General features: G+C 36.5%; 1 protein-coding gene across 3 annotated transcripts in view; it reads left to right on the top strand.

Annotated features, from left to right (window-relative positions):
• Positions 1-24,166, top strand: part of LOC122314718 (calcium-transporting ATPase 3, endoplasmic reticulum-type) — a 54,082-nt gene extending 29,916 nt beyond the window's left edge. For all 3 annotated transcript variants that reach the window (XM_043130276.1, XM_043130275.1, XM_043130278.1), the window contains 16 exons: positions 877-1,073; positions 3,215-3,326; positions 4,147-4,245; positions 4,354-4,499; positions 15,744-15,801; positions 16,634-16,726; positions 17,280-17,330; positions 17,534-17,665; positions 18,147-18,248; positions 18,631-18,685; positions 19,253-19,338; positions 20,006-20,154; positions 21,825-21,930; positions 22,041-22,094; positions 23,103-23,151; positions 23,686-24,166. In XM_043130276.1, coding sequence (XP_042986210.1) covers positions 877-1,073; positions 3,215-3,326; positions 4,147-4,245; positions 4,354-4,499; positions 15,744-15,801; positions 16,634-16,726; positions 17,280-17,330; positions 17,534-17,665; positions 18,147-18,248; positions 18,631-18,685; positions 19,253-19,338; positions 20,006-20,154; positions 21,825-21,930; positions 22,041-22,094; positions 23,103-23,151; positions 23,686-23,753 — 1,557 coding nt within the window. In that variant the 3' untranslated portion in view covers positions 23,754-24,166. The remainder of the gene's footprint in view (positions 1-876; positions 1,074-3,214; positions 3,327-4,146; positions 4,246-4,353; positions 4,500-15,743; positions 15,802-16,633; positions 16,727-17,279; positions 17,331-17,533; positions 17,666-18,146; positions 18,249-18,630; positions 18,686-19,252; positions 19,339-20,005; positions 20,155-21,824; positions 21,931-22,040; positions 22,095-23,102; positions 23,152-23,685) is intronic.
• Positions 24,167-24,893: the final 727 nt, after the last annotated feature.

Genomic DNA, 24,893 nt, shown 5'->3' with positions numbered 1-24,893 from the left:
TGCCACGTTAGCACAAATGGGTTTTCGGCACGTGTCCAAAATAATAAATGGATGCGTTTTAATTTTTTTTCAAAATACATAATTTTTTAATTTTTGTGCTTAAAAAAAACTTTTGAAAACGTTTTTTTTTTTTTTTTTTTTTGTTTTGTTAGTTCCAATATGCACTTTTTTTTTGGCTGCATGTAGAAAGTCCATTGGCACTGACGTGGAGTACGAGACAAGTGATAGGGGTTTAGTTAATGTCTCTAACAGGAGAGTGACGAAATGACTGGTTTGATTGATTTTAAAATTGTAGGAAGTAAAATTTTAAATTTAAAACCCAAGGACCAATCTGTCCGGAAGTGAAAATATGAGTACTAATATATTACTTTGCCTGAATATTTTTGTATATTTGGCAATTAAGTTTTTGTTTTTTTAAAAAAAATAAAATAAACAAGTAAATATTTTATTAGTGGGGTTCATAATTTGGGTTTTATATTTTGGTTTTTCATAATTTCTTGGTGCTTTTAGTTTATATATGACTGCTGTTGGTAGAAATTTTCATGTCTTACATGTTATTGAATTCCTTAAATTGGATTTATTTTGAATAAGAGGTTGATCGCAGCACCATGTCCCTCAAGCATTAGTTTTGAGGATTTTCTTGCACTCTTCTTTTGCTCTAATTAGGTCTATTTTGATGTGTCCCCCCTCCCATGTACTCCCATTTTTATTGTTAATAAAATTCATCTTATCAAAAATTGGATTCACATTCTCTCGAAACATACTTTGCAATACATAATATTTGCAATACATAATATTTTTGTTATAGGGCATTCGTGTACTGAAATAATTTTCTTTTCATCCATTGATGTAAGCTTAAGATTATGGTATTTGCAGATTTCTGTTTTGGATTTTTCTCGGGATCGCAAAATGATGAGTGTCCTGTGTAGCCGAAAGCAGAAGCAAATTATTTTTTCTAAAGGTGCTCCAGAAAGCATCATTTCCAGAAGCACAAATATTCTGTGCAATGATGGCGGTCAAACTGTACCACTGACAGCTGATATCCGAGCCGAGCTAGAGTCAAGGTTCAACAGGTTAGATTAATTATGTGCGTCTCTCTTACACGATCTGTGATTTTTCCTTATTATTATTATTATTATTTTTTTGAGAAATATTATTATTATTATTATTATCATGTCTTATCTACGTGAAATAATTTTGCACGAAGATTAGAGGAAAGTGAGAGCAAACTAGTCATGATACATGTAGTTTTTACCCCTTTAAATGATTCGGTGTCTTCAAATATCTCTGCAGATATTACACATATTGGATTCCATATTTTCTATTTGTTTTAATACTTTCCTCTAAGGCTCAAGAACATTTGTTGATTCTGAAAATTGAGGTTCATGTGGCTTTTTTTTTTTGAAGTTACAGAAACTTTTTTTTTTTTTGATAATTAATGAGAGATTTTATTACCAAGAATGGTTTGGAGAGAAGTGGTGTTTATGGATCGAGCATTGTATTTTGACCCCAAGATTTTCCATTTTGGTGAATGGCACCCCAGTTGGGTTCTTTAATAGTCCACGTGGCTTGAGATAAGGAGATCCATTATCTCCTTTTCTTTTTGCTCTAGTCATGGATGCTATGAGTAGAATGATTGAAGCGGCAGTAAAAGGAAGTTTCTTGTCGGGTTTTGTGGTGGGAGATGAGTCTCGGAGTAGCTTAAAAGTCTCACATCTGGCACTTTCATTTTTAGTGAGACCAATCAAGACCACCATCGTTCTTTGAGATCCCTTTTGTTATGTTTTGATGCTGTTTTAGGTCTTATAATTAACGTAACTAAGTTTGAAATTGTTCCAGTTTTCAAATATTTCAGATTTGGCTAGTATTTTGGGGTGTAAGATATCTTTGCTGCCTTTGAGGTATCTTGGTTTTACCTTGGGTGCTCCTCAAAAATCTGTTTTGATATGGGACAGGGTGATCGAGAAGATTGAGAGGAGGTTAGCTGGTTGGAAAAAGTTGTATTTGTTTAAAGGGGGAAGAATTACTTTGATTAAGAGCATGTTGTCTATGCCTGCAGGGGTAGCAAATAGAATTGAGGGAATTTTTTGGAATTTCTTGTGGGGAGGTAACGGGGAGGAAAGAAAGTTTCACTTGGTAAGTTGGAATAAGGTGTGTCAACCAATTCATGCGGAGGTTTGGGGGTGTGAAATTTGAGGCTCTTTAACACAACTCTTCTTGGGAAATGGCTATGGAGATATCATATTGAGAGGGATGCATTATGGAAAAATGTTGTTGATGTTAAATACGGGAGAATGGGGGGGAGTTGGTGTTCTAATGAAGTAAGAGGAGCGTATGGGGTGGGTTTGTGGAAGTCCATTTGGATGGGTTGTGGGGAGTTTGCCAATCATTTTAAATTTAAGGTGGGGGATGGGACAAGTATACATTTTGGCCTGATATTTGGTGTGGGGATTCAGCCCTCAAGAATGTTTTCCCTTCCCTTTTTAGGATTGCTAGGGACCAAGATGCTGCAGTGGCTGATTCCTTTTCTTTTTTGAATAATAATCTTCAATGGAATGTTGAATTTGTGAGAGATGTGCATGATTGGGAAGTGAATGTAGTCTCAGATGTTTTTTAAAGATTATATGATTTGAAGATTGTTCAGGGAAGGGAGGATAGCTTGCCGTGGGTTCATGCAGGAAATTCCAGATTTTTGGTTAGTTCCTTTTAAAAGTTGCTAACCTGCCATTGTGTCTGTGATTGCCCCTGGAAATGCATCTGGAAAGTTAAGGTGCTTAGTAAGATGGCATTTTTCTGTTGGTTGTGTCTCTTGGAAAAATTCTGACCACGGATAACTTTAAGAAAATGTGGACTTTGTGTATTAGATTGGTGCTTTACATGTAAAAAAGATGGTGAATCTGTTAACCATCTTTTTCTTCATTGTGAGGCGGCAAAGATTTTGTGGAATGAGATTTTGGCAGGACGGGTATTGCCTGGGTGATGCCTAAGCAAGTGATGGATCTTCTTGCTTGTTGGAAAGGTTTTGAGGGAAGACAATGTATTGCTGCCATATGGAAGATGATTCCATATGACAGCAACCATGGCCATAGTTACAGAAACTATGACCAAATTTTATAAGTTAGTGTATTTTATGCATAATCATAATACCATAATATGGCCAAAGGTTTGATCCTTCAGAAATTTTTCATGATATGGACACACATTTGTCGGTCAGTTTTGCAGGAAAAGAGACATTGAGATGCCTTGCTCTTGCCTTGAAATCGGTGCCCATGGGTCAGCAGACTCTTTCCTTCGATGATGAGAAGGATCTTACATTTATTGGGTTGGTATGCTTTCTTTTCAATGCAACATGCTAAGGTCAATTAGTGTTTATATCAAATTCTTGCACTAAGCAACTTAGAAAATGGATCATTCCAGTATATTGAAATGAAATATGAATGTGGTATGCCATTCACCCTATAACATCTAATGACAGGGTAACCTTATATGCAGCTTCTATAAAATTTTCCACTTTAAGTTACAATGTGATGAGATAATTTTGTAAACCGGATCATTTGGTTATATGGCAGAAGTTGGTTGGGCTGCTGATATTCAGAACTATCTAATTTGGGGTTATATTTCTTCGCATATGGATAAATTTTAGGCAATATCATAATGCGATAACCATTTTCATAAACTATTTTGTGATTCAGGAGGAAGAGAAAATTCTGTGCTTCCGAAAGGGGAGGAACTCTTTTCTTTCTAAAAACAAAGAAAACCTGTGAAAGACTAGCTGCGGGCACTCTCTCTTTTTTTTTTTCTGAATTTTGTTGATAGTGAACAGTAAACTATTGAGGACAGTAACATATATGACAAATAGCATGGTGAATATGTTCGTATGCATCTATTAAAAAGAATATTTATGGAATTGCTACTTGTTTTTGGTACATGTAATTCTAATCTGATTGATAGATCATTTGTCAAAATCATGCTTAATTTGCTTCTGACCTTCTGGCAACAGATACAAAAGCTCCATTTTCAAAATTTTTATTACATTTCTTATGTTTTTTATATATTTAATTTGTCAGATCTTTTGTAGCACTTTGTTTAGTGTTCAGTCAATTTTTTTTCCCTCATGATTTTTCTCCTCTGTCTTCCTTCATCAAGGTTGGGATGCTTGATCCACCCAGAGAGGAAGTGAGAAATGCTATGCTCTCTTGCATGACTGCTGGCATTCGCGTTATAGTTGTCACTGGGGATAACAAGGTAACTCAAAATTGGTGAATACTCTGTTTTTTCTTTGTTATTTCTTTGGTAGATGGGGTTTGTTTTTTCATATTTATGCTTCTCTCATTATTTAAGACACTATTCCAGTCTACAGCTGAATCACTTTGCCACAAGATAGGTGCTTTTGATCACTTGGTAGACTTTTCTGGACACTCTTTCACTGCTACAGAGTTTGAAGAACTTCCAGCACTGCAGCAAACACTGGCATTGCAACGTATGGCACTCTTCACCAGGTAAACAACATCCCATATATGGTTCATCAGTTCCGATGAAGATATGGTATTAAACATTCATTTGTCTTTAGCATGATCCCACAAGAGCCTGTCCTCTCATCCCTGCATCACTTTTGAGTTATAAATTCTTCCCAGAAAATCTGAAACAACATTCACTTCTCAGTCATTTGCATCTCTAATAAAGTCAACATTCCATAGAACATTATTATCCGTACATTGAAGATAATCTGCCACGGCAACATTTTGATCCGTTGCAATCCTGTAAACTTGTAAAGAGAAGGAAAATCTGTTTTAAGAGCTGATTCCCCACACCAAATGTCATGCCAGAAGAGAATCCTCTTCCCTTCCGGACCTTAAATTTAATATGTTTAGAAAACCCACTCCCATAGTTAATGGCAGCAAAATTCTTCCATGAAGCATCTCTCTCTTCATGATATCTCCAAAGCCATTTTCCAAGGAGTGTTTTATTAAACAACCTCAAATTTCTCACCCCCAATCCTCCACAAGAAACCGGTTGACAAACCTTATTCCAACTAACCAAATGAAAGTTATTTTCCTATCCTATTCCTCCCTATGAGAAATTACGATAAGTTTTCACAATTCTACTAGCAACCTCAGCCGGCAAAGGGAAAAGTGAAAGAAAATACATAGAAAGATTAGACATCGTACTCTATCAAAGTAATTCTTCCTCCTTCAGAAAAATATAACTTCTTCCATCAAGCCAACCTTGTCTCAATCTTCTCAATAATCCCATTCCATATCAAAACAGATTTGTGAGGAGCCCCCACAGGAAGACCAAGATACTTCAGCGGCAGTGAAGCAATCTTACATTCCAAAATACTAGCCAAATTTGAAATATTACCTACGGCACCCACCGGTACAATTTCAAACTTCTTTAGGTTAATCTTGAGACCCGAGATAGCTTCAAAACATAACAACAATGCTCTCAAAGATTGAATATGTTCTGGATTGGGCTCACTGAAAATCAATGTGTGTAACACCCCATGCCCGTAGTATAGAGATGTTACTAACGTACATAATATAATGTCCGGTAAAGAGATTCATATCCTGAAATACCTCATTTATTGAAAACATTAATTAAACTGAACATAACTGTTTTTAAAAACTTGAAACTGAAAACGTAAAGTAAAAATATAAACTAACCCTACGCGAGACTTTTTTTACCCAAAAATCATAAGAGAAACTAAAGTCCTTAACACTAGAACTACTCCTGGTCCTCCAGCTTTACGTCCTTACAATCATCAACTGTGACAATTAAACATAGAAGAGAACAAAGAAACAAAAAAAAGAAAAGAAAAAAGAGTCGAATACTCATTAAATAGTATGTCATACCGTAAAATATAATTTAGTTTATAATTAATTTTTGAAAGACTCTTCAAACAAATTTTTATTTTTATTTTTATTTTTTTTTATAAGTAAACGATAGTATTAATAAGATTAGGCATAGCCCAAATACACAAGGAGGTATACAAGAGATAACACCTATCTAGTTCGCTAAATAGGACAAAAGGAAATCATGTACATTTAGGCCATTGAAATCTATGGCAATAGCCCATTGAAACAAAGTGCTGAAAAATAACACACGAAACTCCTCTAGTGTGTTCCTTCTCTTCGAAGGTCCTCTCGTTACGCTCTCGCCATAAGCACTACATAATGCAAATAGGGACCATCTTCTAGATAGCTTTGATTTGTGAAGTACCTCCCGGCATCACCCAACTCGCCAAAAGCCCAACCACTGAAGCCGGCATCTCCCAGTTTAGACCTACATGACTGAAAATTTTGCACCACAGAAACCTGGCTATCTCACAGTGTAATAAGAGATGGTCCACTGTCTCACCGGCTTTCTTACACATGCAACACTAATTTGAAATAATTATCCGTCGCTTCCTCAAGTTATCAGTGGTCAAAATTTTACCCAGGGCTGTTGTCCATATGAAAAACAGTGCTTTAGGAGGTGCCTTGTTCCTACACAGTCTTCTCCATGGGAATTGAGAATTCGGTGAAGCTGTAAGGGCCTTATAAAATGAGCGAACTAAAAATATACTCTTACCTGCTGGTATCTACCACAATTTGTCAACTTGCAGTCCATTTGGTTTTTTGGAATATAGCAGACAAAAAAAGGCCTCAAAATTGTCTATTTCTCAATCCTGAACTGCTCTAGTAAAGGTCACATTCTATTGAACTTGATCTCCTGAGAGGGTCATGAGATCCGCCACCGCTGCTTCTTGGTCGCTTGCCACTCGAAAAGTTGAAGGAAAGGAATCCTTTAGTGCCACCTCCCCACACCAGATATCCTTCCAGAATTTTATACGCGTTCCTTTCCCCACCACCAAACTGGTATGGTTAGCCAACGCCCTCCATCCTCATCTTATACGCCTCCAGATCCCCACATCGATCGGCCCATTCCCCTCTCTAGTACACCAACCTCCCCAAGACCGACCATATTTACAATCAATTACTAGTTTTCAAAGAGCGTCCGGTTCACACTATATCTCCATAACTATTTTCCCAAGAGTGGTTGACTAAACAATCTCAAGTTCTTTATCCTAGTCCACTTGAAGGAATTGGTCTACACACCTTGTCCCAACCGACTAGATGGAACTTAAATTGTTCCCCCATCCCACTCCATAGAAAATCTCAGTATAGTTTTTCAAGCCGCGCTGCCACGCTTGCTGGGATAGGAAATAGAGATAAAAAATAAGTAGGTAAGTTAGAAAGAGTGCTTTTGATAAGGGTCACCCTCCTTCCTTTTGACAAATATAATCTTTTCCATCCTGCCAATCTTCGTTCTATCTTCTCAATAACTGAGTCCCAAATATATCTTCAACATATCTTCAAACAAAAATATACCATTCACAGATTCTCATAGCATGTCTATTCATCATCAACATGAGCGGAAACATACATAATCATGGCAAACATATAACGTGAATGCATAAATTACTTGTTTATCTTGTCTTTCACTTATTATATGGTGAACCACGCTTGAGTCTGTGGCACCCCATAACTTGTCATAACATGGAGTGAAACACGCTTGAGTCCGTGTTTCACTTAACATAAGGTGAACCATGCTTGAATCCATGGCACCACATAGCATAACTTGTGGTGAACATGCTTAGGTCCGTGTCACTATTAACATAACTTGTGATGAATACGCTTAGGTTCGTGTCACTCTTAACAGATATTGTGATGAACATGCTTAGGTCCGTGTCATCTTTAACATAACTTGTGATGAACAAGTTTAGGTACGTGTTTTACTTAACATATGGTGAACCACGCTTAGGTCCGTGTCACCCTTAAAACATTTTATCTTTCTTAATACATGAAAACTTATTTAATATCTTGAACTTTTCTAGCATGGCATATACATGTAAATGGTATAGCATAACATGACATATCCTTGTACATGGCATAGTATAACAGGGCATATTCTTGTACATGGCATAATATGATCTAAACATAAATATTCCATGGCATACATGATCTGAGTTCCATGTGAACTATTCATAACATACTTGATCGAAATACTTCATGACATTACATAGCATATAGGATTTAATCACTACATGAACATGGCATACATAATCTGGCTATTTTATTACATAACATACTTGACTTAAATTATTACATGAACATTTCATGGCTTCCATGTGATTTTAGAATAATTCATACAAGCATAATGTCATAATTCATTAAAGATCGTGGAAGGAATCTAACTTTGACTTAGCTCATAGACACATCATATTTTCATATACCATTAGAATGTTTACAGTACACATGCAATTATATGATCATACTAATTACCTCTTAACGTTGCTTCCAAAATCTTACGTCGTAGCTCGTGACCTATATGAGGCACTATTCATCACTAAGTAGAAAAATGTGTCATAGCATTCTAAATACTTAAAATATACCAAAGAGATAATTTAATAAATATTCACTTATACAAAGATTTCATAAAATAATAACATTTAAAACTCATATCATATTACTTAATATTCTGTGTAAACATATATCTTAATAATTTTGTAAAAATATAGTTAAAGGTCAATTGGAATATTAACTAAAAAAAGGCTAAAAGTATACTTTAAAACAAAGGAAGGCCAAGGCCCAAGGCCCAATTGAAGAAAATTGTTAACTTAAAACACCAGAACAGTTTCTGTAAAAAAATACAACCAGCCCACTTAAACATCAAGTCCACATGAATTCAACCCACTTAACTATTATGATAATTTCTGAAATATAATAGAATCAAGCCCAATTTAAAACTAACCCAGCCCAACAGCAAAGCCCACGTAAATAAAACACCCTTAAAGCCCATTTTGTCATATACCCTTAAAAGGCCGGAAGTATAATTGGCTTTTTGGAAACTCAACAGCAAAGTTTTAAGGGCAAAATGGAATTTCACCAACAATGAGATCTAGAGACTTCTTACTGCAGTTAAAATATAAGGTTTGAAAGTCAAGTTGGTGATACATGACAAAATTCAAGGGGTAGTTTTTTGGAATTAACTTAGAACAACATGGATATTTTGGAAAAAGTAGAAATAAACCATAAAAGGCGACCCCATGTTTCAGTTTGACCGACTGGAAATTAAGCCCAACGCCCACTTCCTTAAACACATAATTTCTTTCTAGAACACCAAAGGCAAAAAAAAGATGAAGGTAAAAGACAGCAAGTGATATTAGGTGAGAGTAAAGCAGATGAAAGAGCAAGTGTGTGAGGCAAGAGAGAGAGATCCTGCCAGGAACTTACCGAAAATGGTGCAGGGTGCCTGATCGGCAGTTTCTGGGCAGTCGGGAAAGTGCTCCGACGTCCTTTGTGGTGGTTGGCGGGGAAAAACGAAGGGGCTGCGCGGGTACTTTTTCTCTGATTCAACTGGATTTTTCTTGTGTTCAACTTAGAGGATCCCGTGGGATTTATAGATGAGGGAGAGGGAGATATCGTGGGTAATTTGGAGGGTTTGAATTCAACTAGGCTTTGGAAAACTACTCCCACGAGGAAAGAAACACCGAGAGGATAAGAGTTTTGAAGTGTTTGAATTGAAAATTAGTTTCAAATAAGGAAACTACTCACTCTGGAAACCAAACAGAAAAATAAAAGAGGCGTATGGTTTAACAGTAGAGAAGTCCTATTCAAAACAAATTACTACCTCAAAACATATCTAATAATAATAATAATAATAAACTTACATTTTTGGGATTGGGATGTTACAATGTGTCATCGGCAAAAAGAAGATGAGATAATTGTATGCTGTTCCATTCCTCATGCCCACGTCAAAACCCAACAAGTTCATTCCTTCTACTGCCTCTTCCAACATTCTACTCAATGCATCCATGAAAAGGACGAAAAGAAAAGGAGATAGTGGATCTCCTTGTTTCAAATCATGTGAACTATTAAAAAATCCAACCAGAGTGCCATTCACCAAAATGGAAAATATCGACGTCAAAATGCAATTTGTGATCCACATACACCATTTCTCTCCAAAACCATATCTCCCAAGCAAATACAAGAAAAAATCACAATTAACATGGTCATACACTTTTTCCATGTCCAATTTAATCAAAATTCCAGATTCGTTTGATTTAATTCTGCTGTCCACATGCTCATTAGCAACTAATACCAAGTCAAGAATTTGTCTCCTTCTTACAAAGGCATTTTGAGATTTCGATATAATATTTTTCAACACCCCACTCATACAATTAGCTAACACCTTAGAGATTATCTTGTATACCCCATTCACCAAACTAATAGGCCAAAATCCCGTATCTCCACAGCCCCTACCCTTTTGGGAATAAATGCTATAAAAGTAGCACTGAAACTTTTCTCAAATTTCATAAATTTATAAAATTCATGAAAAACCTTCATAATATCCTTTTTTTTTATAGGTAAATAAATTTTATTGATCCACGTAAATAGGCCAAGCCCGAGTACATAGGGAGTATACAAGAAAAAAGCCTAGTTACAATCTAAGTGCTACGGGTAGTAGCGGAAAAGTCAATAAGACTCGTTCCATTCAAAACTATAGTAGATGCCCAAAGGAGTAGAGTGTGAAAGAAAAAAGCTCGAAAAGCATCCGGAGCGCGTTCCTTATTCTCAAAACAGCGGCTATTTCTTTCGGTCCACGTGCACCACATTAAGCATAAATGTACCATCTTCTATACAGCTGCAATCTGGCGATTCCCTCTTAGCCCTTGCCAGCAAGACAGTAAATCGATCACCCTCTGTGGCATGGCCCAAGCAATGCCAAACCTCGAGAAAATGTCATACCATAATACATTTACTGTGTCACAATGAAGGAGAAGGTGGTTTACTGATTCAGCATTGTGTTTGCACATGAAACACCAATCCATTATGACGAGTCCACGCTTCCTTAGCTGGTCTATGGTTGGGATTTTACCACGAGACGCCACCCACCCAAAGAAAGCAACCTTGAGGGGAACCTTGCTTCTCCAAATGCTCTTCCAAGGGAAGGTGTTAGGGGAGTGATTCGTCAAAGTCTTGTAGTACGAACAGACTGAAAATTTCTTATTCCCTATGCATGTCCATAATAATCTGTCTTCCCCTCCAGCCCTGATCTTCAAGTCATGTAGCGCACTGTAGAAGTCAATGATAGCGCCCACCTCCCAATCTTGTGCTACTCTAGTGAATCTCACAGACCAAAGTATGGAACCATCGGTAAGACACATATTTTCAGCCACTGAGGAATTCTGATCAAAAGTTATCCTATAAATGGAAGGGAAAGCATTTTTTAGAGCGACATCACCACACCAAATGTCATGCCAAAATCTAATTTGTGTGCCCCTTCCCACCACAAACCTACAATGACCCCGAAAACCGTCCCATGCACTCCGGATAAATTTCCAAACTCCCACACCATAAGCTCCTCTTACTTCCTTTGTGCACCAGCCACCCCACTCACTTCCATATTTGCATTCTAAGATATTTTTCCATAAAACGTCTCCCTCAAGATGATACCGCCATAACCATTTACCAAGGAGAGCCTTGTTAAAAGTTCTCAAATTCCTTATGCCCAAACCACCGCAAGACAGAGGGGTGCATACTGTATTCCATTTGATCAAATGGAATTTCCTTGTATCCTCTAATCCTCCCCATAAGAAATCCCGGCAAATCTTCTCCAGTCTATTCGCCACTCCTGCTGGCACTGGGAATAAAGAGAGAAAGTACGTTGGAAGGTTTGAAAACGTACTTTTAATAAGAGTGATTCTCCCCCCTTTAGACAAGTAGATTCTCTTCCACCCTGCCAGTTTTTCTTCAAACTTCTCAATGATCCCTTCCCACATAGACTTAGATTTATGAGGGGCCCCCAAGGGGAGTCCAAGATACTTCATAGGCAAGGATGAAACCTTGCAACCCAGGATGGCTGCCACCGTACTTAGGTTGTCGACTGAGCCCACAGGGACTACTTCTGACTTGGATAAATTCACCTTAAGGCCTGATACAGCTTCAAAGCAAAGAAGAAGTGCCCGTAAGGAGCGGAACTGTTCCTGGTCTGGGTCACAGAAAATCAATGTATCGTCGGCGAAGAGAAGGTGGGAGACGGTGAAGCTGCCATGTGTGGAACCGCCCACCGTAAAACCCGAGAGAAAACCCCCTTCCACCGCCCTTCTCAGCATTCGACTTAGCACATCCATGACAAGAATAAATAAAAGTGGGGAGAGAGGGTCCCCTTGTCTCAAGCCCCGAGAACTGTTGAAAAATCCTTCAGGAGTGCCATTGACCAAAACAGAGAATCTGGCTGTTGTAACACAGTGCTTTATCCACTGGCACCATCATGCCCCAAAACCGTACCTACTAAGGATATACAACAAAAAATCCCAATGCACGTGATCAAAAGCCTTTTCCATGTCTAGTTTACATAAGATACCTGGAATGCCGGATCGGATTCTACTCTCTAGGCACTCATTGGCGATGAGGGCTGAGTCAAGAATTTGTCTTCCTTTCACAAAAGCGTTTTGGGACTTCAAGATGATCTTTCCCAGTACTTCGCTCAACCTCTTTGCTAAAACTTTGGAAATGATCTTATGGACCCCACTTATCAAACTTATGGGACGGAAATCATTCACTTCCACCAACCTTGCCCTCTTGGGAATGAGTGCGATGAAAGAGGCATTGAGGCTCTTCTCGAATTTCGTGAGAGTGTGAAATTCGATAAAAACCTTCATAAGATCCTCCTTGACAATGTCCCAACAAGAATAAAAGAAAGCCATTGGAAAACCATCAGGTCTCGGGGCTTTGTCTTTATTCATACCTTTCAACACTCCAAGAACCTCGTTTTCATCAAAAGGCCTCTCCAACCAAGTCGCGCTTAAGTGATCAATGGAATCAAAGTCTAGTTCGTCAACCTTGGGCCTCCAAGTGTATTGCTCCGTCAAAAACTTCTCATAAAACTGGACAATATGCTCCTTGATGACATCTCTACCCAGTAAAACTCTTCCATCCGCATGGAGAACCTCTATAGCATTATTTCTTCGATGGGAATTGGCAATTCTATGAAAGAACTTTGTGCTCCTATCCCCTTCCTTCAGCCAAATGGCCCGTGATTTTTGTCTCCACATAATCTCCTCCATAGCAGTAACTTTTTCCAAATCAGCAACAACTGTCAATTTTCTTGCCCTATCATCTTCTGATAATGTCCTTTCTACTTCTTTTTCATCAAAATCTTGTAGTTCCATGAAGAGTTTGTTCCGCTGGTCGTTGATGTTCCCAAAGACTTCCAGGTTCCATTTTTTTAGATCATATTTCAAAGCTTTTAGTTTCCCAGCTAGAATAAAGCTAGGAGTGCCTGTGAGCTGGTAAGATGCCCACCATGCGCTGACTTTCTCAACGAACCCTTCCACCTTTAACCACATGTTCTCGAACTTAAAGTATCTGCGTCCCTCTTGAATACCCCCACAGTCTAGTAGAAGGGGAAAATGATCTGAGCAAAGTCGGGGGAGCCGTTTTTGACATAATGTGGGAAAGTGGGTTTCCCAAGAGGAAGAAACGACGAATCTGTCCAAACGCGACCATGCCCTTCCATTGGACCAGGTAAAATCTCCCCCTGCCAAGGGGAGATCCACCAAGTCTAGATCAAACAAAAGCGTGGAGAAATCTGCCATGGCTGAATCCGAGCTAGGAACCCCGGACCGCTCACTTGGAAACCGAATGATGTTGAAATCACCCCCTATACACCACGGTTTATCCCACCAACTGCAAAGGCCAGCTATCTCATCCCAAAGAAATTTCCTGCTACTATCATAGTTAGGCCCATAAACACCTGCAAAGCCCCAACAAAATCCATCATCCACATTAGAGAAAGAGCAAGCTATAGAAAATTCCCCAACACATTCATCTACAAGGTTAATTGCTCTTTTGTCCCATAACACCAGAATCCCCCCTGAAGCACCCTTAGAAGCAAGAGTGGTCCATCTTGCATACGGACAATGCCACAAGCTTCTAACGATGTTTTTATCGACATATTTTAGTTTCGTTTCCTGAAAACAAATAATATCTGCCTTCCATTCCTGTAATAAGTTCTTGATTGTGAGGCGTTTTTTCGGGTCATTCAAGCCCCGAACACTCCAGGCTAGAATCTTTGGCTTCATGGATCACCAAGGTTCTCCCTATCTTTAAGTCGTCCCCTGCTCGCGCTGCCCTCCCTTGCATCATAGTTTATGGAACAAGCTAGTCTTTTAAGTTGCCTATCTTTCTTCACAACAGATTTAGCCAAAGCAGGCTGACCCGCTCTCATGGTGATGAGTAAAGCTTGAAACTGGTCCTCAAAGCCTTCGCAGGATATACCCAAGCAATGCTGCATCTCATTCACCTTTTGTATGACCCAGTCTGGTGGCAATGGCAGTGACTCAGTTGAACAATCTTCTGGTGGCAATGAGCAAAGTGGGCTAGGTACTTCCTCGGGTTCATCTGGTACAGTGGACAAAATGCCATCCCCTAACTCTTTACACACTAACTATAAATCTGACCCACAAAGGGATCCTTCGTCTGAAGACCTCCCACCCAAAGGAGAGGCGTCTACCTCATCATCCATCGTGCACAATACCCTGGACAAGGTCTCAGAGAGACCTATAGAGAGAAAAAGAGCTTCAGGAACCACTCCCGTGTCTAGGCCAGGTGCGGACGAAAGCCCATCCCCGTTGTATCTGTTTTCCACGATCTGAATCTGGTCCAGAGTGCCACACGACCATCTTTGCCATCCAAATAACCATTCCTCCATTGCGATGAAGGGACGTAGACATCTTCTTGCTCCTCTCAGTAATACAAAAAAAGTTACCACCTTTCCTACTAAACGCAAACCTCTTAGCTTCAATCCAAAAACTACGATCCATCTTCAACAAACTAAGGATAAAACTAAAAGAAGAAAAAAGATAGAGAAGCAAAGAAATGTTAAGGACTATCCCCGGCGAGAAGTGCCGGGGATGGAATATGGAAGGTCATACCCAGAGAGATAGAAAGAGAGAGAGAGAGAGAGAGAGAGAGAGAGAGAGAGAGAGAGAGAGAGTTCCATTGAAGAGATACAATCAAGAAGCCAACAGTTGGGTGGTTGAAGAGATAAGAGTTCCAGTTCTTTTTATAAGGTGCTTAATTGTCATTCTGGTAGTGTATTCCCCTGGAAAAACATTTGGAGGGTGAAAGTACCTACTAAGGTGGTGTTCTTCAATTGGGTGGTTGTGCTAGGGAAAGTATTGACCATGGATAACCTTAGGAAACGTGGTTTGTGTATAGCTGATCAGTGTGTCATGTGCAAGAAGGATGGTGAATCTGTAAATCATCTTTTTTTACATTGTGAGGTGGCAAAGTCTTTGTGGAATGAGGTTATTGGTCGGACAGGTTTATATTGGGTGATGCTGAAGGAAGTCGTGGATCTCCTTGCATGTTACCGTGGTTTTGAGGCAAGTGTGCCGCTGCCAGATGGAGAATGATTCATTTGTGTTTAATGGGAATGAGAGATGTTTTGAAGACAGAGTGTTCTTTTGAAGATCTTCGTTATTTTTTCTTTTCTACTTTTGAGTTTGTGGGCGAGAATCTTCATGAGGAATGATGATAATGTACTGAATCTATTTCTGTCATAGTTTCCTGCTTTCTAGTTGTAGTTGGTATTTCCTTTGTATACTTATTGTGTACTTGGGCTGTGCCTATTCTTGGTAATAAATTTTTTATTAATTATAAAAAAAACACATTCATATGTCTTTAATTTGACAGGGTTGAACCTTCTCACAAAAGGATGCTAGTTGAGGCATTACAGCGTCAAAATGAAGTGGTAGGTTTATCAACGAAATGCTTATGGGATTATGAACCTGTAATATCTTGTTATTATGGTGTTGGGGATGCGTTGCTATAATTTATCACTGCTTGTCGGTGCCTATACGTTTTACAGCTAGCTGCTATAATTTTATGATTCTCCATTGATAGTAGTCTTCTTTTCTCTTGGATGAATTTTTTTTTTTTTTTTTTGACCATGCAGTTTATGCCATCCAACATCTTGAAGATATTATTATTTTGACAAAAATGAAATGCAATTTCGCAGGGTAGAAGAAAGAATTCTTTTGTTATATCATCCACTAACAGCCTATAGAAGTTATGATTTATCCTTTTAATTTTACACTTTTATTTAAGAAGCTTATTTTTTATTTTAAAAAAAAAAAACTTATTAAGGTGGGATATTAATGTGAAGTTAGTAGTTTGAGAAGACAATTTTAAAGAGAGCTTGAAGGGAGTGAGTACAGAATAAGAGTTGAGGGACAGGAAAGATATATTGGATTGCTTATACATTTTTGGATTTTACTTGTATAAAAAAACAATTTTGGATTTGATATTGATATATTCATATATCTTTAAGGAAATTGATGCGACTGGTTGATCCTGGTTTCTTATACAAGCCAAATTGTCTGGATAAGGTTTTCTTGAAGTTGAATTGTTACATCTTTTGGCTTTTTGTATCAGTATGTGTCGAATAATGCCCGTACTTGGGCAATGCCTAGTTCTCATCAATAAAACTCCTATTTCATAATGTAACATTATATTTCATAATCCTATATGTTACACTTAAAACTTCTCCTGAAAGTTTTTGACTCAATACTTGAATCTGTTAGGTTGCAATGACTGGTGATGGCGTCAATGATGCTCCAGCACTGAAAAAAGCAGATATAGGAATTGCCATGGGCTCCGGAACAGCAGTTGCCAAGGTATTAATAGGCAGCCTCTGTGTGTGTACGTCTGCGTGTGCCCGCAAGGTGATTTAACACCCAGACTGTATACTGAATGAGCACTATCAAGTGCACATCACCCTTTTGGGGTGGGGGGTGGGGAGGTGGGGAGAGAACTTATTTTTTGAAGTCTGAGCTTTTTTCCTACTGAAGTCTCTTATCATCTTTATTCCGCTTGGCCAAAAGGCCTTTGGTAAGTGGCCTTTTCTCAGGGCCCACACATTTTCAGGGGTGATAAACAAGTTTGAGTGCCATTATAAGTGAGTGCTTAGAATACCTCTTTCAGTTTACAGAAAGGCTAAAAAGGCAGCAATATTTACATTTGATATATACATTAGTGATCCTTGTTATATCTTCTTTTGTTAAGTACTTGATCCATGTTATATTGATGGGCAATCTTTACCAAGATTGTGATTCAAGATTCAACTTCTGTAGTTTTGGTCCTAGAATCAATGTACTACTTTATAGTCTATTGTGTTATTCTAGTTCAATTGATCTTTCGTTTCTCTCATTATCTTTCTTGGTTTTTTAGAGTGCTGCAGATATGGTTCTGGCAGATGACAATTTTGCCACAATTGTAGCGGTATGCCAATCTCTTTTCCTCTTCACTAGGATTGCCATTTTATCCTCTATATTTAAGCTTTTCCTTCACATATTTTTTCCTGGCGAGCATTTTATTCTTATAATCTTGTGAATCAACATAAGAAACTTTTCTTTTGTAATTCTCTTTTAAAGGCAAAGAGTATTTTCCCTCCCTTAACTTTGGAATTGTTTCATTATGTACAGGCTGTTGCAGAAGGAAGGGCCATATACAATAACACAAAGCAGTTCATCAGATACATGATTTCTTCAAATATTGGTGAAGTAGTTTGCATATTTGTGGCAGCTGTACTTGGAATACCTGATACCCTTGCCCCTGTGAGTTTATTGGTGTCCAAAATTTGATCTTCACAATTAAACTCAGTTATGTCAAACTAGAGAACTACTTTATTTTTATGGTTTTCAATTCTAAAGTAGACACTGTTCAGTTACATGTGCATAAATCATGTATTGGATAGACCTCAAAAATTAACTGTGGGAGCGATGCATAGTGTTACCACCTGTTGCTGAGAATTAGTTTTCTATTTACATTAAGGTATTGAATGATGTTAATTATCCCCATTGCAGCTTTCCTGTAGTTATGTTTTGCTTAAAAGCAAAGAGTTTGGGTTTTGAAATCTGAAGTCCCTCCTGCCTCGATTTTCATGATTTTCTTGTTTCTATTTCTTCCTCCTAAATAGGTGTTATCTCTTTTATACCCCTTGTGTACTTGGGCTATGCCTATTCGTATTAATATAATTTAACCGTTTACTTATAAAAAAAAAAAAAAAACTGAACTCCCTCCTATAACAAAATCCAGGTCCAGCTTCTCTGGGTTAATTTGGTCACTGACGGACTTCCTGCCACTGCTATTGGTTTTAATAAGCAAGATTCTGATGTGATGAAGGCCAAACCTCGTAAGGTATGCATTCTTCATTGTTGTGGTCAATTTTCAGTTATTCGTTAATTTCGTAAATTTCCATTTTAATTTCTTTCCAACCTCCTGAAAGAAGATGAAAAAAGGGCTTTGACCTTTAATGTATTTTAGTGTGTGAGATCTGTAGTACATTTTCAATTTATTGTTTCTGTCCTCCTGGTCAATTGATCGGGCTGTTAATTTTCACTTGTTTCCCACAGGTTTGTGAGGGGTTTTAAAGGGTCAAAGTCTTTGTCCATGTTATCTATAATTATGAATATCCAACATTTCTGTTTTGTTTTCCTCTGCACAGGATCGATAATGAACTTATTTCTCATATTATGTCTAATTTATCATTTAACACTGTCAATGCAAAATAAATGTGCAGGTGAATGAAGCTGTTGTCACTGGATGGTTGTTCTTTCGTTATTTGGTAATTGGAGGTAGCCATAAATGACATAACACGCTGTTTGCAATGAAATCCATTTTTTTTTATATTAAATGGCATATTTGAGAGTTCCAGTTCCTCTGCTAGAGGTGGAGACTTTGATTTCCACACTGTTAGCCTCTCCGATCCAATATAAGGGATTACTCCGTTATATCTTTTCGGTCATGCTACTTTGTCTAATTTGACTAAGGTTTCAAAATGACCTGCCACATTGCGGTATAAGGTTGCGCTCAACAAGATCAACCTAGTTTCTCATAAACTAGAGAACTAGATATAACTGTCTATAATGCTATTGAATAGTTTGACCGATGCAATTTTTGGAAAACTAATTCCATAATGATTGGTGTATTTGTAACAGTTGTGAGTGTAGGGGTTAATACTTAGTCTTTTACTTGAAAAGGCTAAATTCCATTTGATACAAGCCTTAAGGTTTGCACATCAGTACTTGATTTCTTTGGACAATTGTGTGGCCGGATTCAGTATTACAGTATATAATTCTGTTGTTTATTTTTCTTGTGTGATTCCCGGTGATGGTTTATGAATTTTCATCTGGTTAATGCAGCTTATGTGGGCCTTGCAACTGTTGCTGGGTTCATATGGTGGTTTGTTTATGCTGATAGTGGTCCCAAACTGCCATACAGTGAATTGGTAAGAACTCATTATATGTTTGGATTATAGTTGTTGTAATTGGAACAGGCATAAATAGAACAATGTGGTTTGTTTGGTACTACCTAGCTTGATTTATGGCTTCTTTAGCTAGTTTGTGGCAAACTATCATAACAATTTGGATTTTTAGAATCTCCTTCTTGTACTACGCGATCTGCACAAATATTTTGAGATCTAACCAGTCCAATGCATCCTCGAAATTCATATGGAGCAGTCTGTAGTATTTTCTTGATTTCAGCTTCCTATGATGTACCATAAATTATTTGCAAATTTATTTGATAATTATCCAGTAGAAGATAATAATGTAGATATAGAAAAAATATAGAAAATATTTTTATTGTAAGATTCTCAGTTTTTGTCTAAAAATAAGATTAATATTAAGGCTTGGATTAATAGATGCCATCACAAACAGGAATAAAAATACTAAGATTAGCGTTAATAATTATCAAATAATTGAATAAATTTGATTAAAAAAAAAGGTCTCGTGATTCATCAAGATCGAGAAATTCACCCATTTAATAATAATAATAATAATACTCCCTTTTGCTTTTTTTACTGGTCTGCATAAACACTGAATGAATGGCCTACAGTAAACCGTTTTTCTTGTCATTGAAACTATCTATAAAATTTATTATGTTTGTGATTACAGATGAATTTCGACACTTGTGCAATGAGGGAGACTACTTATCCATGCAGTATATTTGATGATCGGCATCCATCAACTGTGTCCATGACTGTGCTTGTTGTCGTTGAGATGTTCAATGCTTTGAATAACCTTAGTGAAAATCAATCTCTCCTGTGAGTATTTAATTGTCTTTTCCTTCCTTCAATTCCCCCTCCCCCCCACCCAAACCACCAAAAAAAAAAAAAGAAAAAAGGTCAGTTATGTTGAATGCTGAAAGATGTGTAGTTGCCAACAAGTAGCAAAAAGAAAATATGATTTAGCTTTTCCCACTTAAGTAGGATATGAAGTCAAGGAAAAACAATGATCGCCAAATATCACCAGGTTTTTGTTTTATTTTTCATTTTAATGGTTTACTGGGCTCTGTGAATGCCTGCTATATAATTTCTTTTCCAGATCTTCATCCTAAGTTGTGTTCTTCAGTCCTCATAACTATTAATTGAGATCACGTTAGTAGAAGTTCTGAGGACATGATGAATAAAGTTGGGATTAATACTGCATTGGGGTGAGTTCCTTGGTCAAATCAAATTTAACCAGTTTCGACTAAGTGCATGCTTCGGATTGTAGTAGAAAATATAGCTTATAATATAAGTAATAAGTTCTACTATTAAAAAGTTATTTACTATTTGGTAACCATATGTTTAAATCACTTTCAAACGTGTTACATTTGTTTGAAAACAAAGTAAAAAAGTGCTTTTTGAGATAGAAATGACACTTATTTGAATTTTTAAAGATTATGACCATATACTTGAAAATTTGAAAGTTGTAATCATTTTAAAGTTATATGGGTATTTTTGTCCATTGACAATCTTTTTAAAATTCGAATTACGTTCCGCATATTATCCGGAGAAGCATGTTTGAGGAAAAGCATCAAAATGACGCTATTCCTCAAATGTACTTTTTAGCTTATTTGAAATTAAAAGTTTTAATATGTAACACTCAAATAACTTAATTTCTCCATTAAAGAGCTTTTAAAGCTATTTAAGCACTTTTTAAGACTCTTATCGCAATCCCAAACAGACCCTAAAACCGAATTTGAAATCAATGTTGTTGGAATGACTTGGGCTGTACATACATAAACACTCTGGTTAGTCTTACTGGCTTCAGTTGCTACTAGAAGATTCTCTCATTCTTTATTATTTATATTTGGGAAATTGCACTTTTCATCCATGAACTACCTCAAATTTCTCACTTTGCATTATAAACTACAAGAAGTTTCAGTTTGCACCCGAAACCATGTGTATTTTTCAACTTGCTCACTCAGTTAAGATCTGGACATTTAAAGGAAAGAAAAATTGGCTGCATGGTACGAATTGAAACTTTTTGTAAACGTTAAAAATATGAGGTTGGGTAAAAAGTTTAATTTCTACTTTATTCTTTTAGCTTATTACTTCATTATTTTGGTGTTGATGAGACACATTGCGATTTGTTGAAAGAGGGGGTGAAGAAATGGGTATGGAAGTGGGAGGTGGGAGCTACTAGTTGTTATACACTTTGTCCCCTAGTACATATAAACAGCTACTTATGTGGCTGTCTTTTATTGTTTAAGCTGATACTTTTTGTTGCTTTATGCTTGTTGAATGGGACTAGTTTTAATGATTTTTAAGCTCTTTTTCACAGCACTTAGCTTGTAATTAGGTTCATGTCTTGTATATTTCCTGTGTACTTGGCCTTGCCTAATTATCTGGATTAATAAAATTCTTATACTTATAAATATATATATATATATTCTTCATCAAAGAAAAAGCACTAGAACTGATTCTTTATTCCACTGTGCTTATTTTAGCGTTATTTCTCCCTGGAGTAACTTATGGCTCGTAGCCTCAATCATCCTAACCATGCTCCTTCACGTACTAATTTTGTATGTGCATCCACTCTCAGTCCTTTTCTCTGTAAGTTGTTTCCTCTATCTCTAATCTACTTGTGTTTTTCCACAACTAACATCTTTTTTATGCCTTCCACAAGTATAATGAATTCTGTGAACCGCAATGTTGTGTTGCAGGTAACACCACTATCTTGGGCCGAGTGGAGGCTTGTCCTGTATCTTTCATTTCCTGTATGTCACGAATCTTCATGCCATCAGTTTGTTAACTATTTCACACCAGAACCTTTCCTTACATGAGCTATTATTTTGGTGGATTATCTGCTTTTAACCTTAGGGACATAATATACTCATCTAAAACCTTGTCTACTTAAATTGCTGGATTTATTCTTGTATGTTCAAGACAAGTCGAGGAGAAAGGTTACTTTCTTTTCAGTCCCTAACTAAGCTTTGTAGAAATAAGATGTGCTGAACTAACCTTTTTTCTGTATCAAATTTGTCTGGATGAGCCTTCCTGACCTACATAAAAAATAAAAAAATAAAAAATAAAAAATAAAAAAAAGGTCTGGATGAACCTTCCTATCTAATTAGATTAAACTGAAAATTCTTTGAGAGTTACCAAAAAAACAAAAACAGTTCTTTGAAACAGCTCAAAAATGAATTTATAATGCTCCAGCAAGCAGGTCAGGTTTTAGTCTATCCAGTTAATTTATTCGTCAACACGCAAATAATATTGAGTTGATTGCTTAGTTTATTTTTCAAAAAAAATATATCTTTACTAACTTCTAAGTTGTATCATCATTAGTTCAAGAATTTGAGATGTCCAAAATTACAAGACCTTATACTCCATTTGTGTAATGAAATAGGTATTCATAAAGTGCTTGAAATCCTTTGGGCCTAAATTGAATTACAAAAATAGGCTTATTCAAACATCTAGATAGGGAAAGCATGACTGCTATAAGAGCTAAATCCAAAAAAGAGTGGACCTGTTAAAATAAAGTCTCTTAAATATCATCTAAGAATATGTATGTGTAGAAATATAGATCGATAAAACAAAATATTCCTACTGTGTATTATAAAACAAATTATCAGTGAATTAAATTATATGCTATATGTGTGGTTGGGTTATTAATATATCATTTGAACAGCGATGCTAAATTAACACTTCTAAAGGCTTCAATTCCTCTGCCAATATCCATTTTTTTCTGCATATATTAAAGCTTCTCTATAAATCTGCTGTAGGTTATTTTGATTGATGAGGTGCTGAAGTTCTTCTCTAGAAATTCCAATGGTATATGTTCTTTTATCTGGCCTTTATTGTTTTAATCTTTGATCAAATGCACTTAGTTTCTTTGTCTCAAGTACTCGTGCGGTTGGGATTTTTGTGTCTTTTAATGTATTAATAATCATCTATAAACAGAAATGCTAGATAGTTTTATAAACAGAAATGACTTTTTTCAGTGACGTAATTGCTTCATCTCTCGATATGAAGAAGAAATCATGTAAGGAAGGGAGTCTTAGTTGAACAAATGATACTTATCTGGAACTAGTCCATGTCCACATGCAATCCATGAGCAGAAATAAAAATATTAAGTTTTATAAAGTATTAACTTTTTCCATTGTTAAGAACCAATAAATGAATTTTAGTTATCTTGAGAGGAAACAAAAGAAGAAAGAAATAGCTAAGTTGAAGGCATGTTATTCAAATTACTGAGTTCTTTTAGGAATATTTGGGGACGAAATTGTGCATTACTTCAATTAGATGTAGTGATTGGTTTATAAAGTAGTAGACAGTTTCACTGATGGGCTGTTCCTCTTGTTGTAGGTGTAAGGTTCAATTTCAGATTTAGAAGGAATGATTTACTTCCAAAAAGGGAAGTTCGTGATAAGTAAGTCGTTGAACCGTTTTGCTCAAATTTTTGCACAAATCCATAGTCACAAAGGAAATAAAATCCTTTACATTCTTACTCCGTATCTCCCCGGACATGGAACATGAAGCACACTTCATTCCATATGTTATCTACATGTATTTACTTTCATCTCCCTGTAATTTGTGAGCAACCTTATCCACAAGGTGCCATAAATTATTATATGTTGTACCATAATGAAATAGAGGGACCTCTTGGGCATTTTAGGCATCATTTTAATTTATTTGTTTACATGTTACATTTTAGTGGGAAGTAGTCACGATCTTGGATACTAGGGACCTCTTTTTTTTTTTATAAGCTCATTGTCCGGTGCCTGTATTTTTTGTTTTCACGTGATCAGATGCTATTGTATATGCTATTCTCTTAGAGCTTTACCTATTTCTGTTCTTCTCTGTTATTATTGTTAATGAATTAGAAGTTCCACTCGTAGCATGCCCTTCATAACTCTGGATAGCTGACCGTTGTGTGAGGACTAACCAGCGAGACGGTTGGTGAAGCCAAAAAAAAAAAAAAGGAAGAAGAAGAAGAAGAAAGCCTTTCCAAAATAGTTTTTTTCCTGAAAGAAAACGAATATTAAAATAAGTGGTATCAGTGAAGAGCCTGGCAGGCACTAGCTGTGATTTTGTTTTTGATCTACAGATAGTCACAATGGTATTGGAGTTGCAAAGACATTATACGACATGGTTTTAAGGCCTAGCAAAAATTCAAAAATTCAATTTCGCGTCCAACTCTGCACTGTCTAGTGACTACAATAAGTTGGAGTTGGAGTTTTTTTAATCAAAAAAGTCAAGACGGAATCGGAGGTAGCAATGTACAGACTCCGATTCCGGTATTGTACAAATTTTATAAAAATATATGTATTTTTTATATATTAATTATATATTTTTTATATATGTATTTTTTATATATTAATTATATATTTTTTATATAACTGTAACTTATATAGTTACTTACATTTAATAATATACTGGTATAAGCAAATTATTATAAAATAATATTCTTATATTATAATATAAATAGGCTTAATTGACTAATAATAATTTAGTATATGTAAATATTATAATATTAACTATTACTACTATGTAACACTAATGTATAATAATAA

The sequence above is a fragment of the Carya illinoinensis genome, chromosome 7 (genome assembly GCF_018687715.1).
Source record: "Carya illinoinensis cultivar Pawnee chromosome 7, C.illinoinensisPawnee_v1, whole genome shotgun sequence".
Taxonomy (NCBI): domain Eukaryota; kingdom Viridiplantae; phylum Streptophyta; class Magnoliopsida; order Fagales; family Juglandaceae; genus Carya; species Carya illinoinensis.
This window is presented reverse-complemented; position numbering and strand designations above follow the sequence as displayed.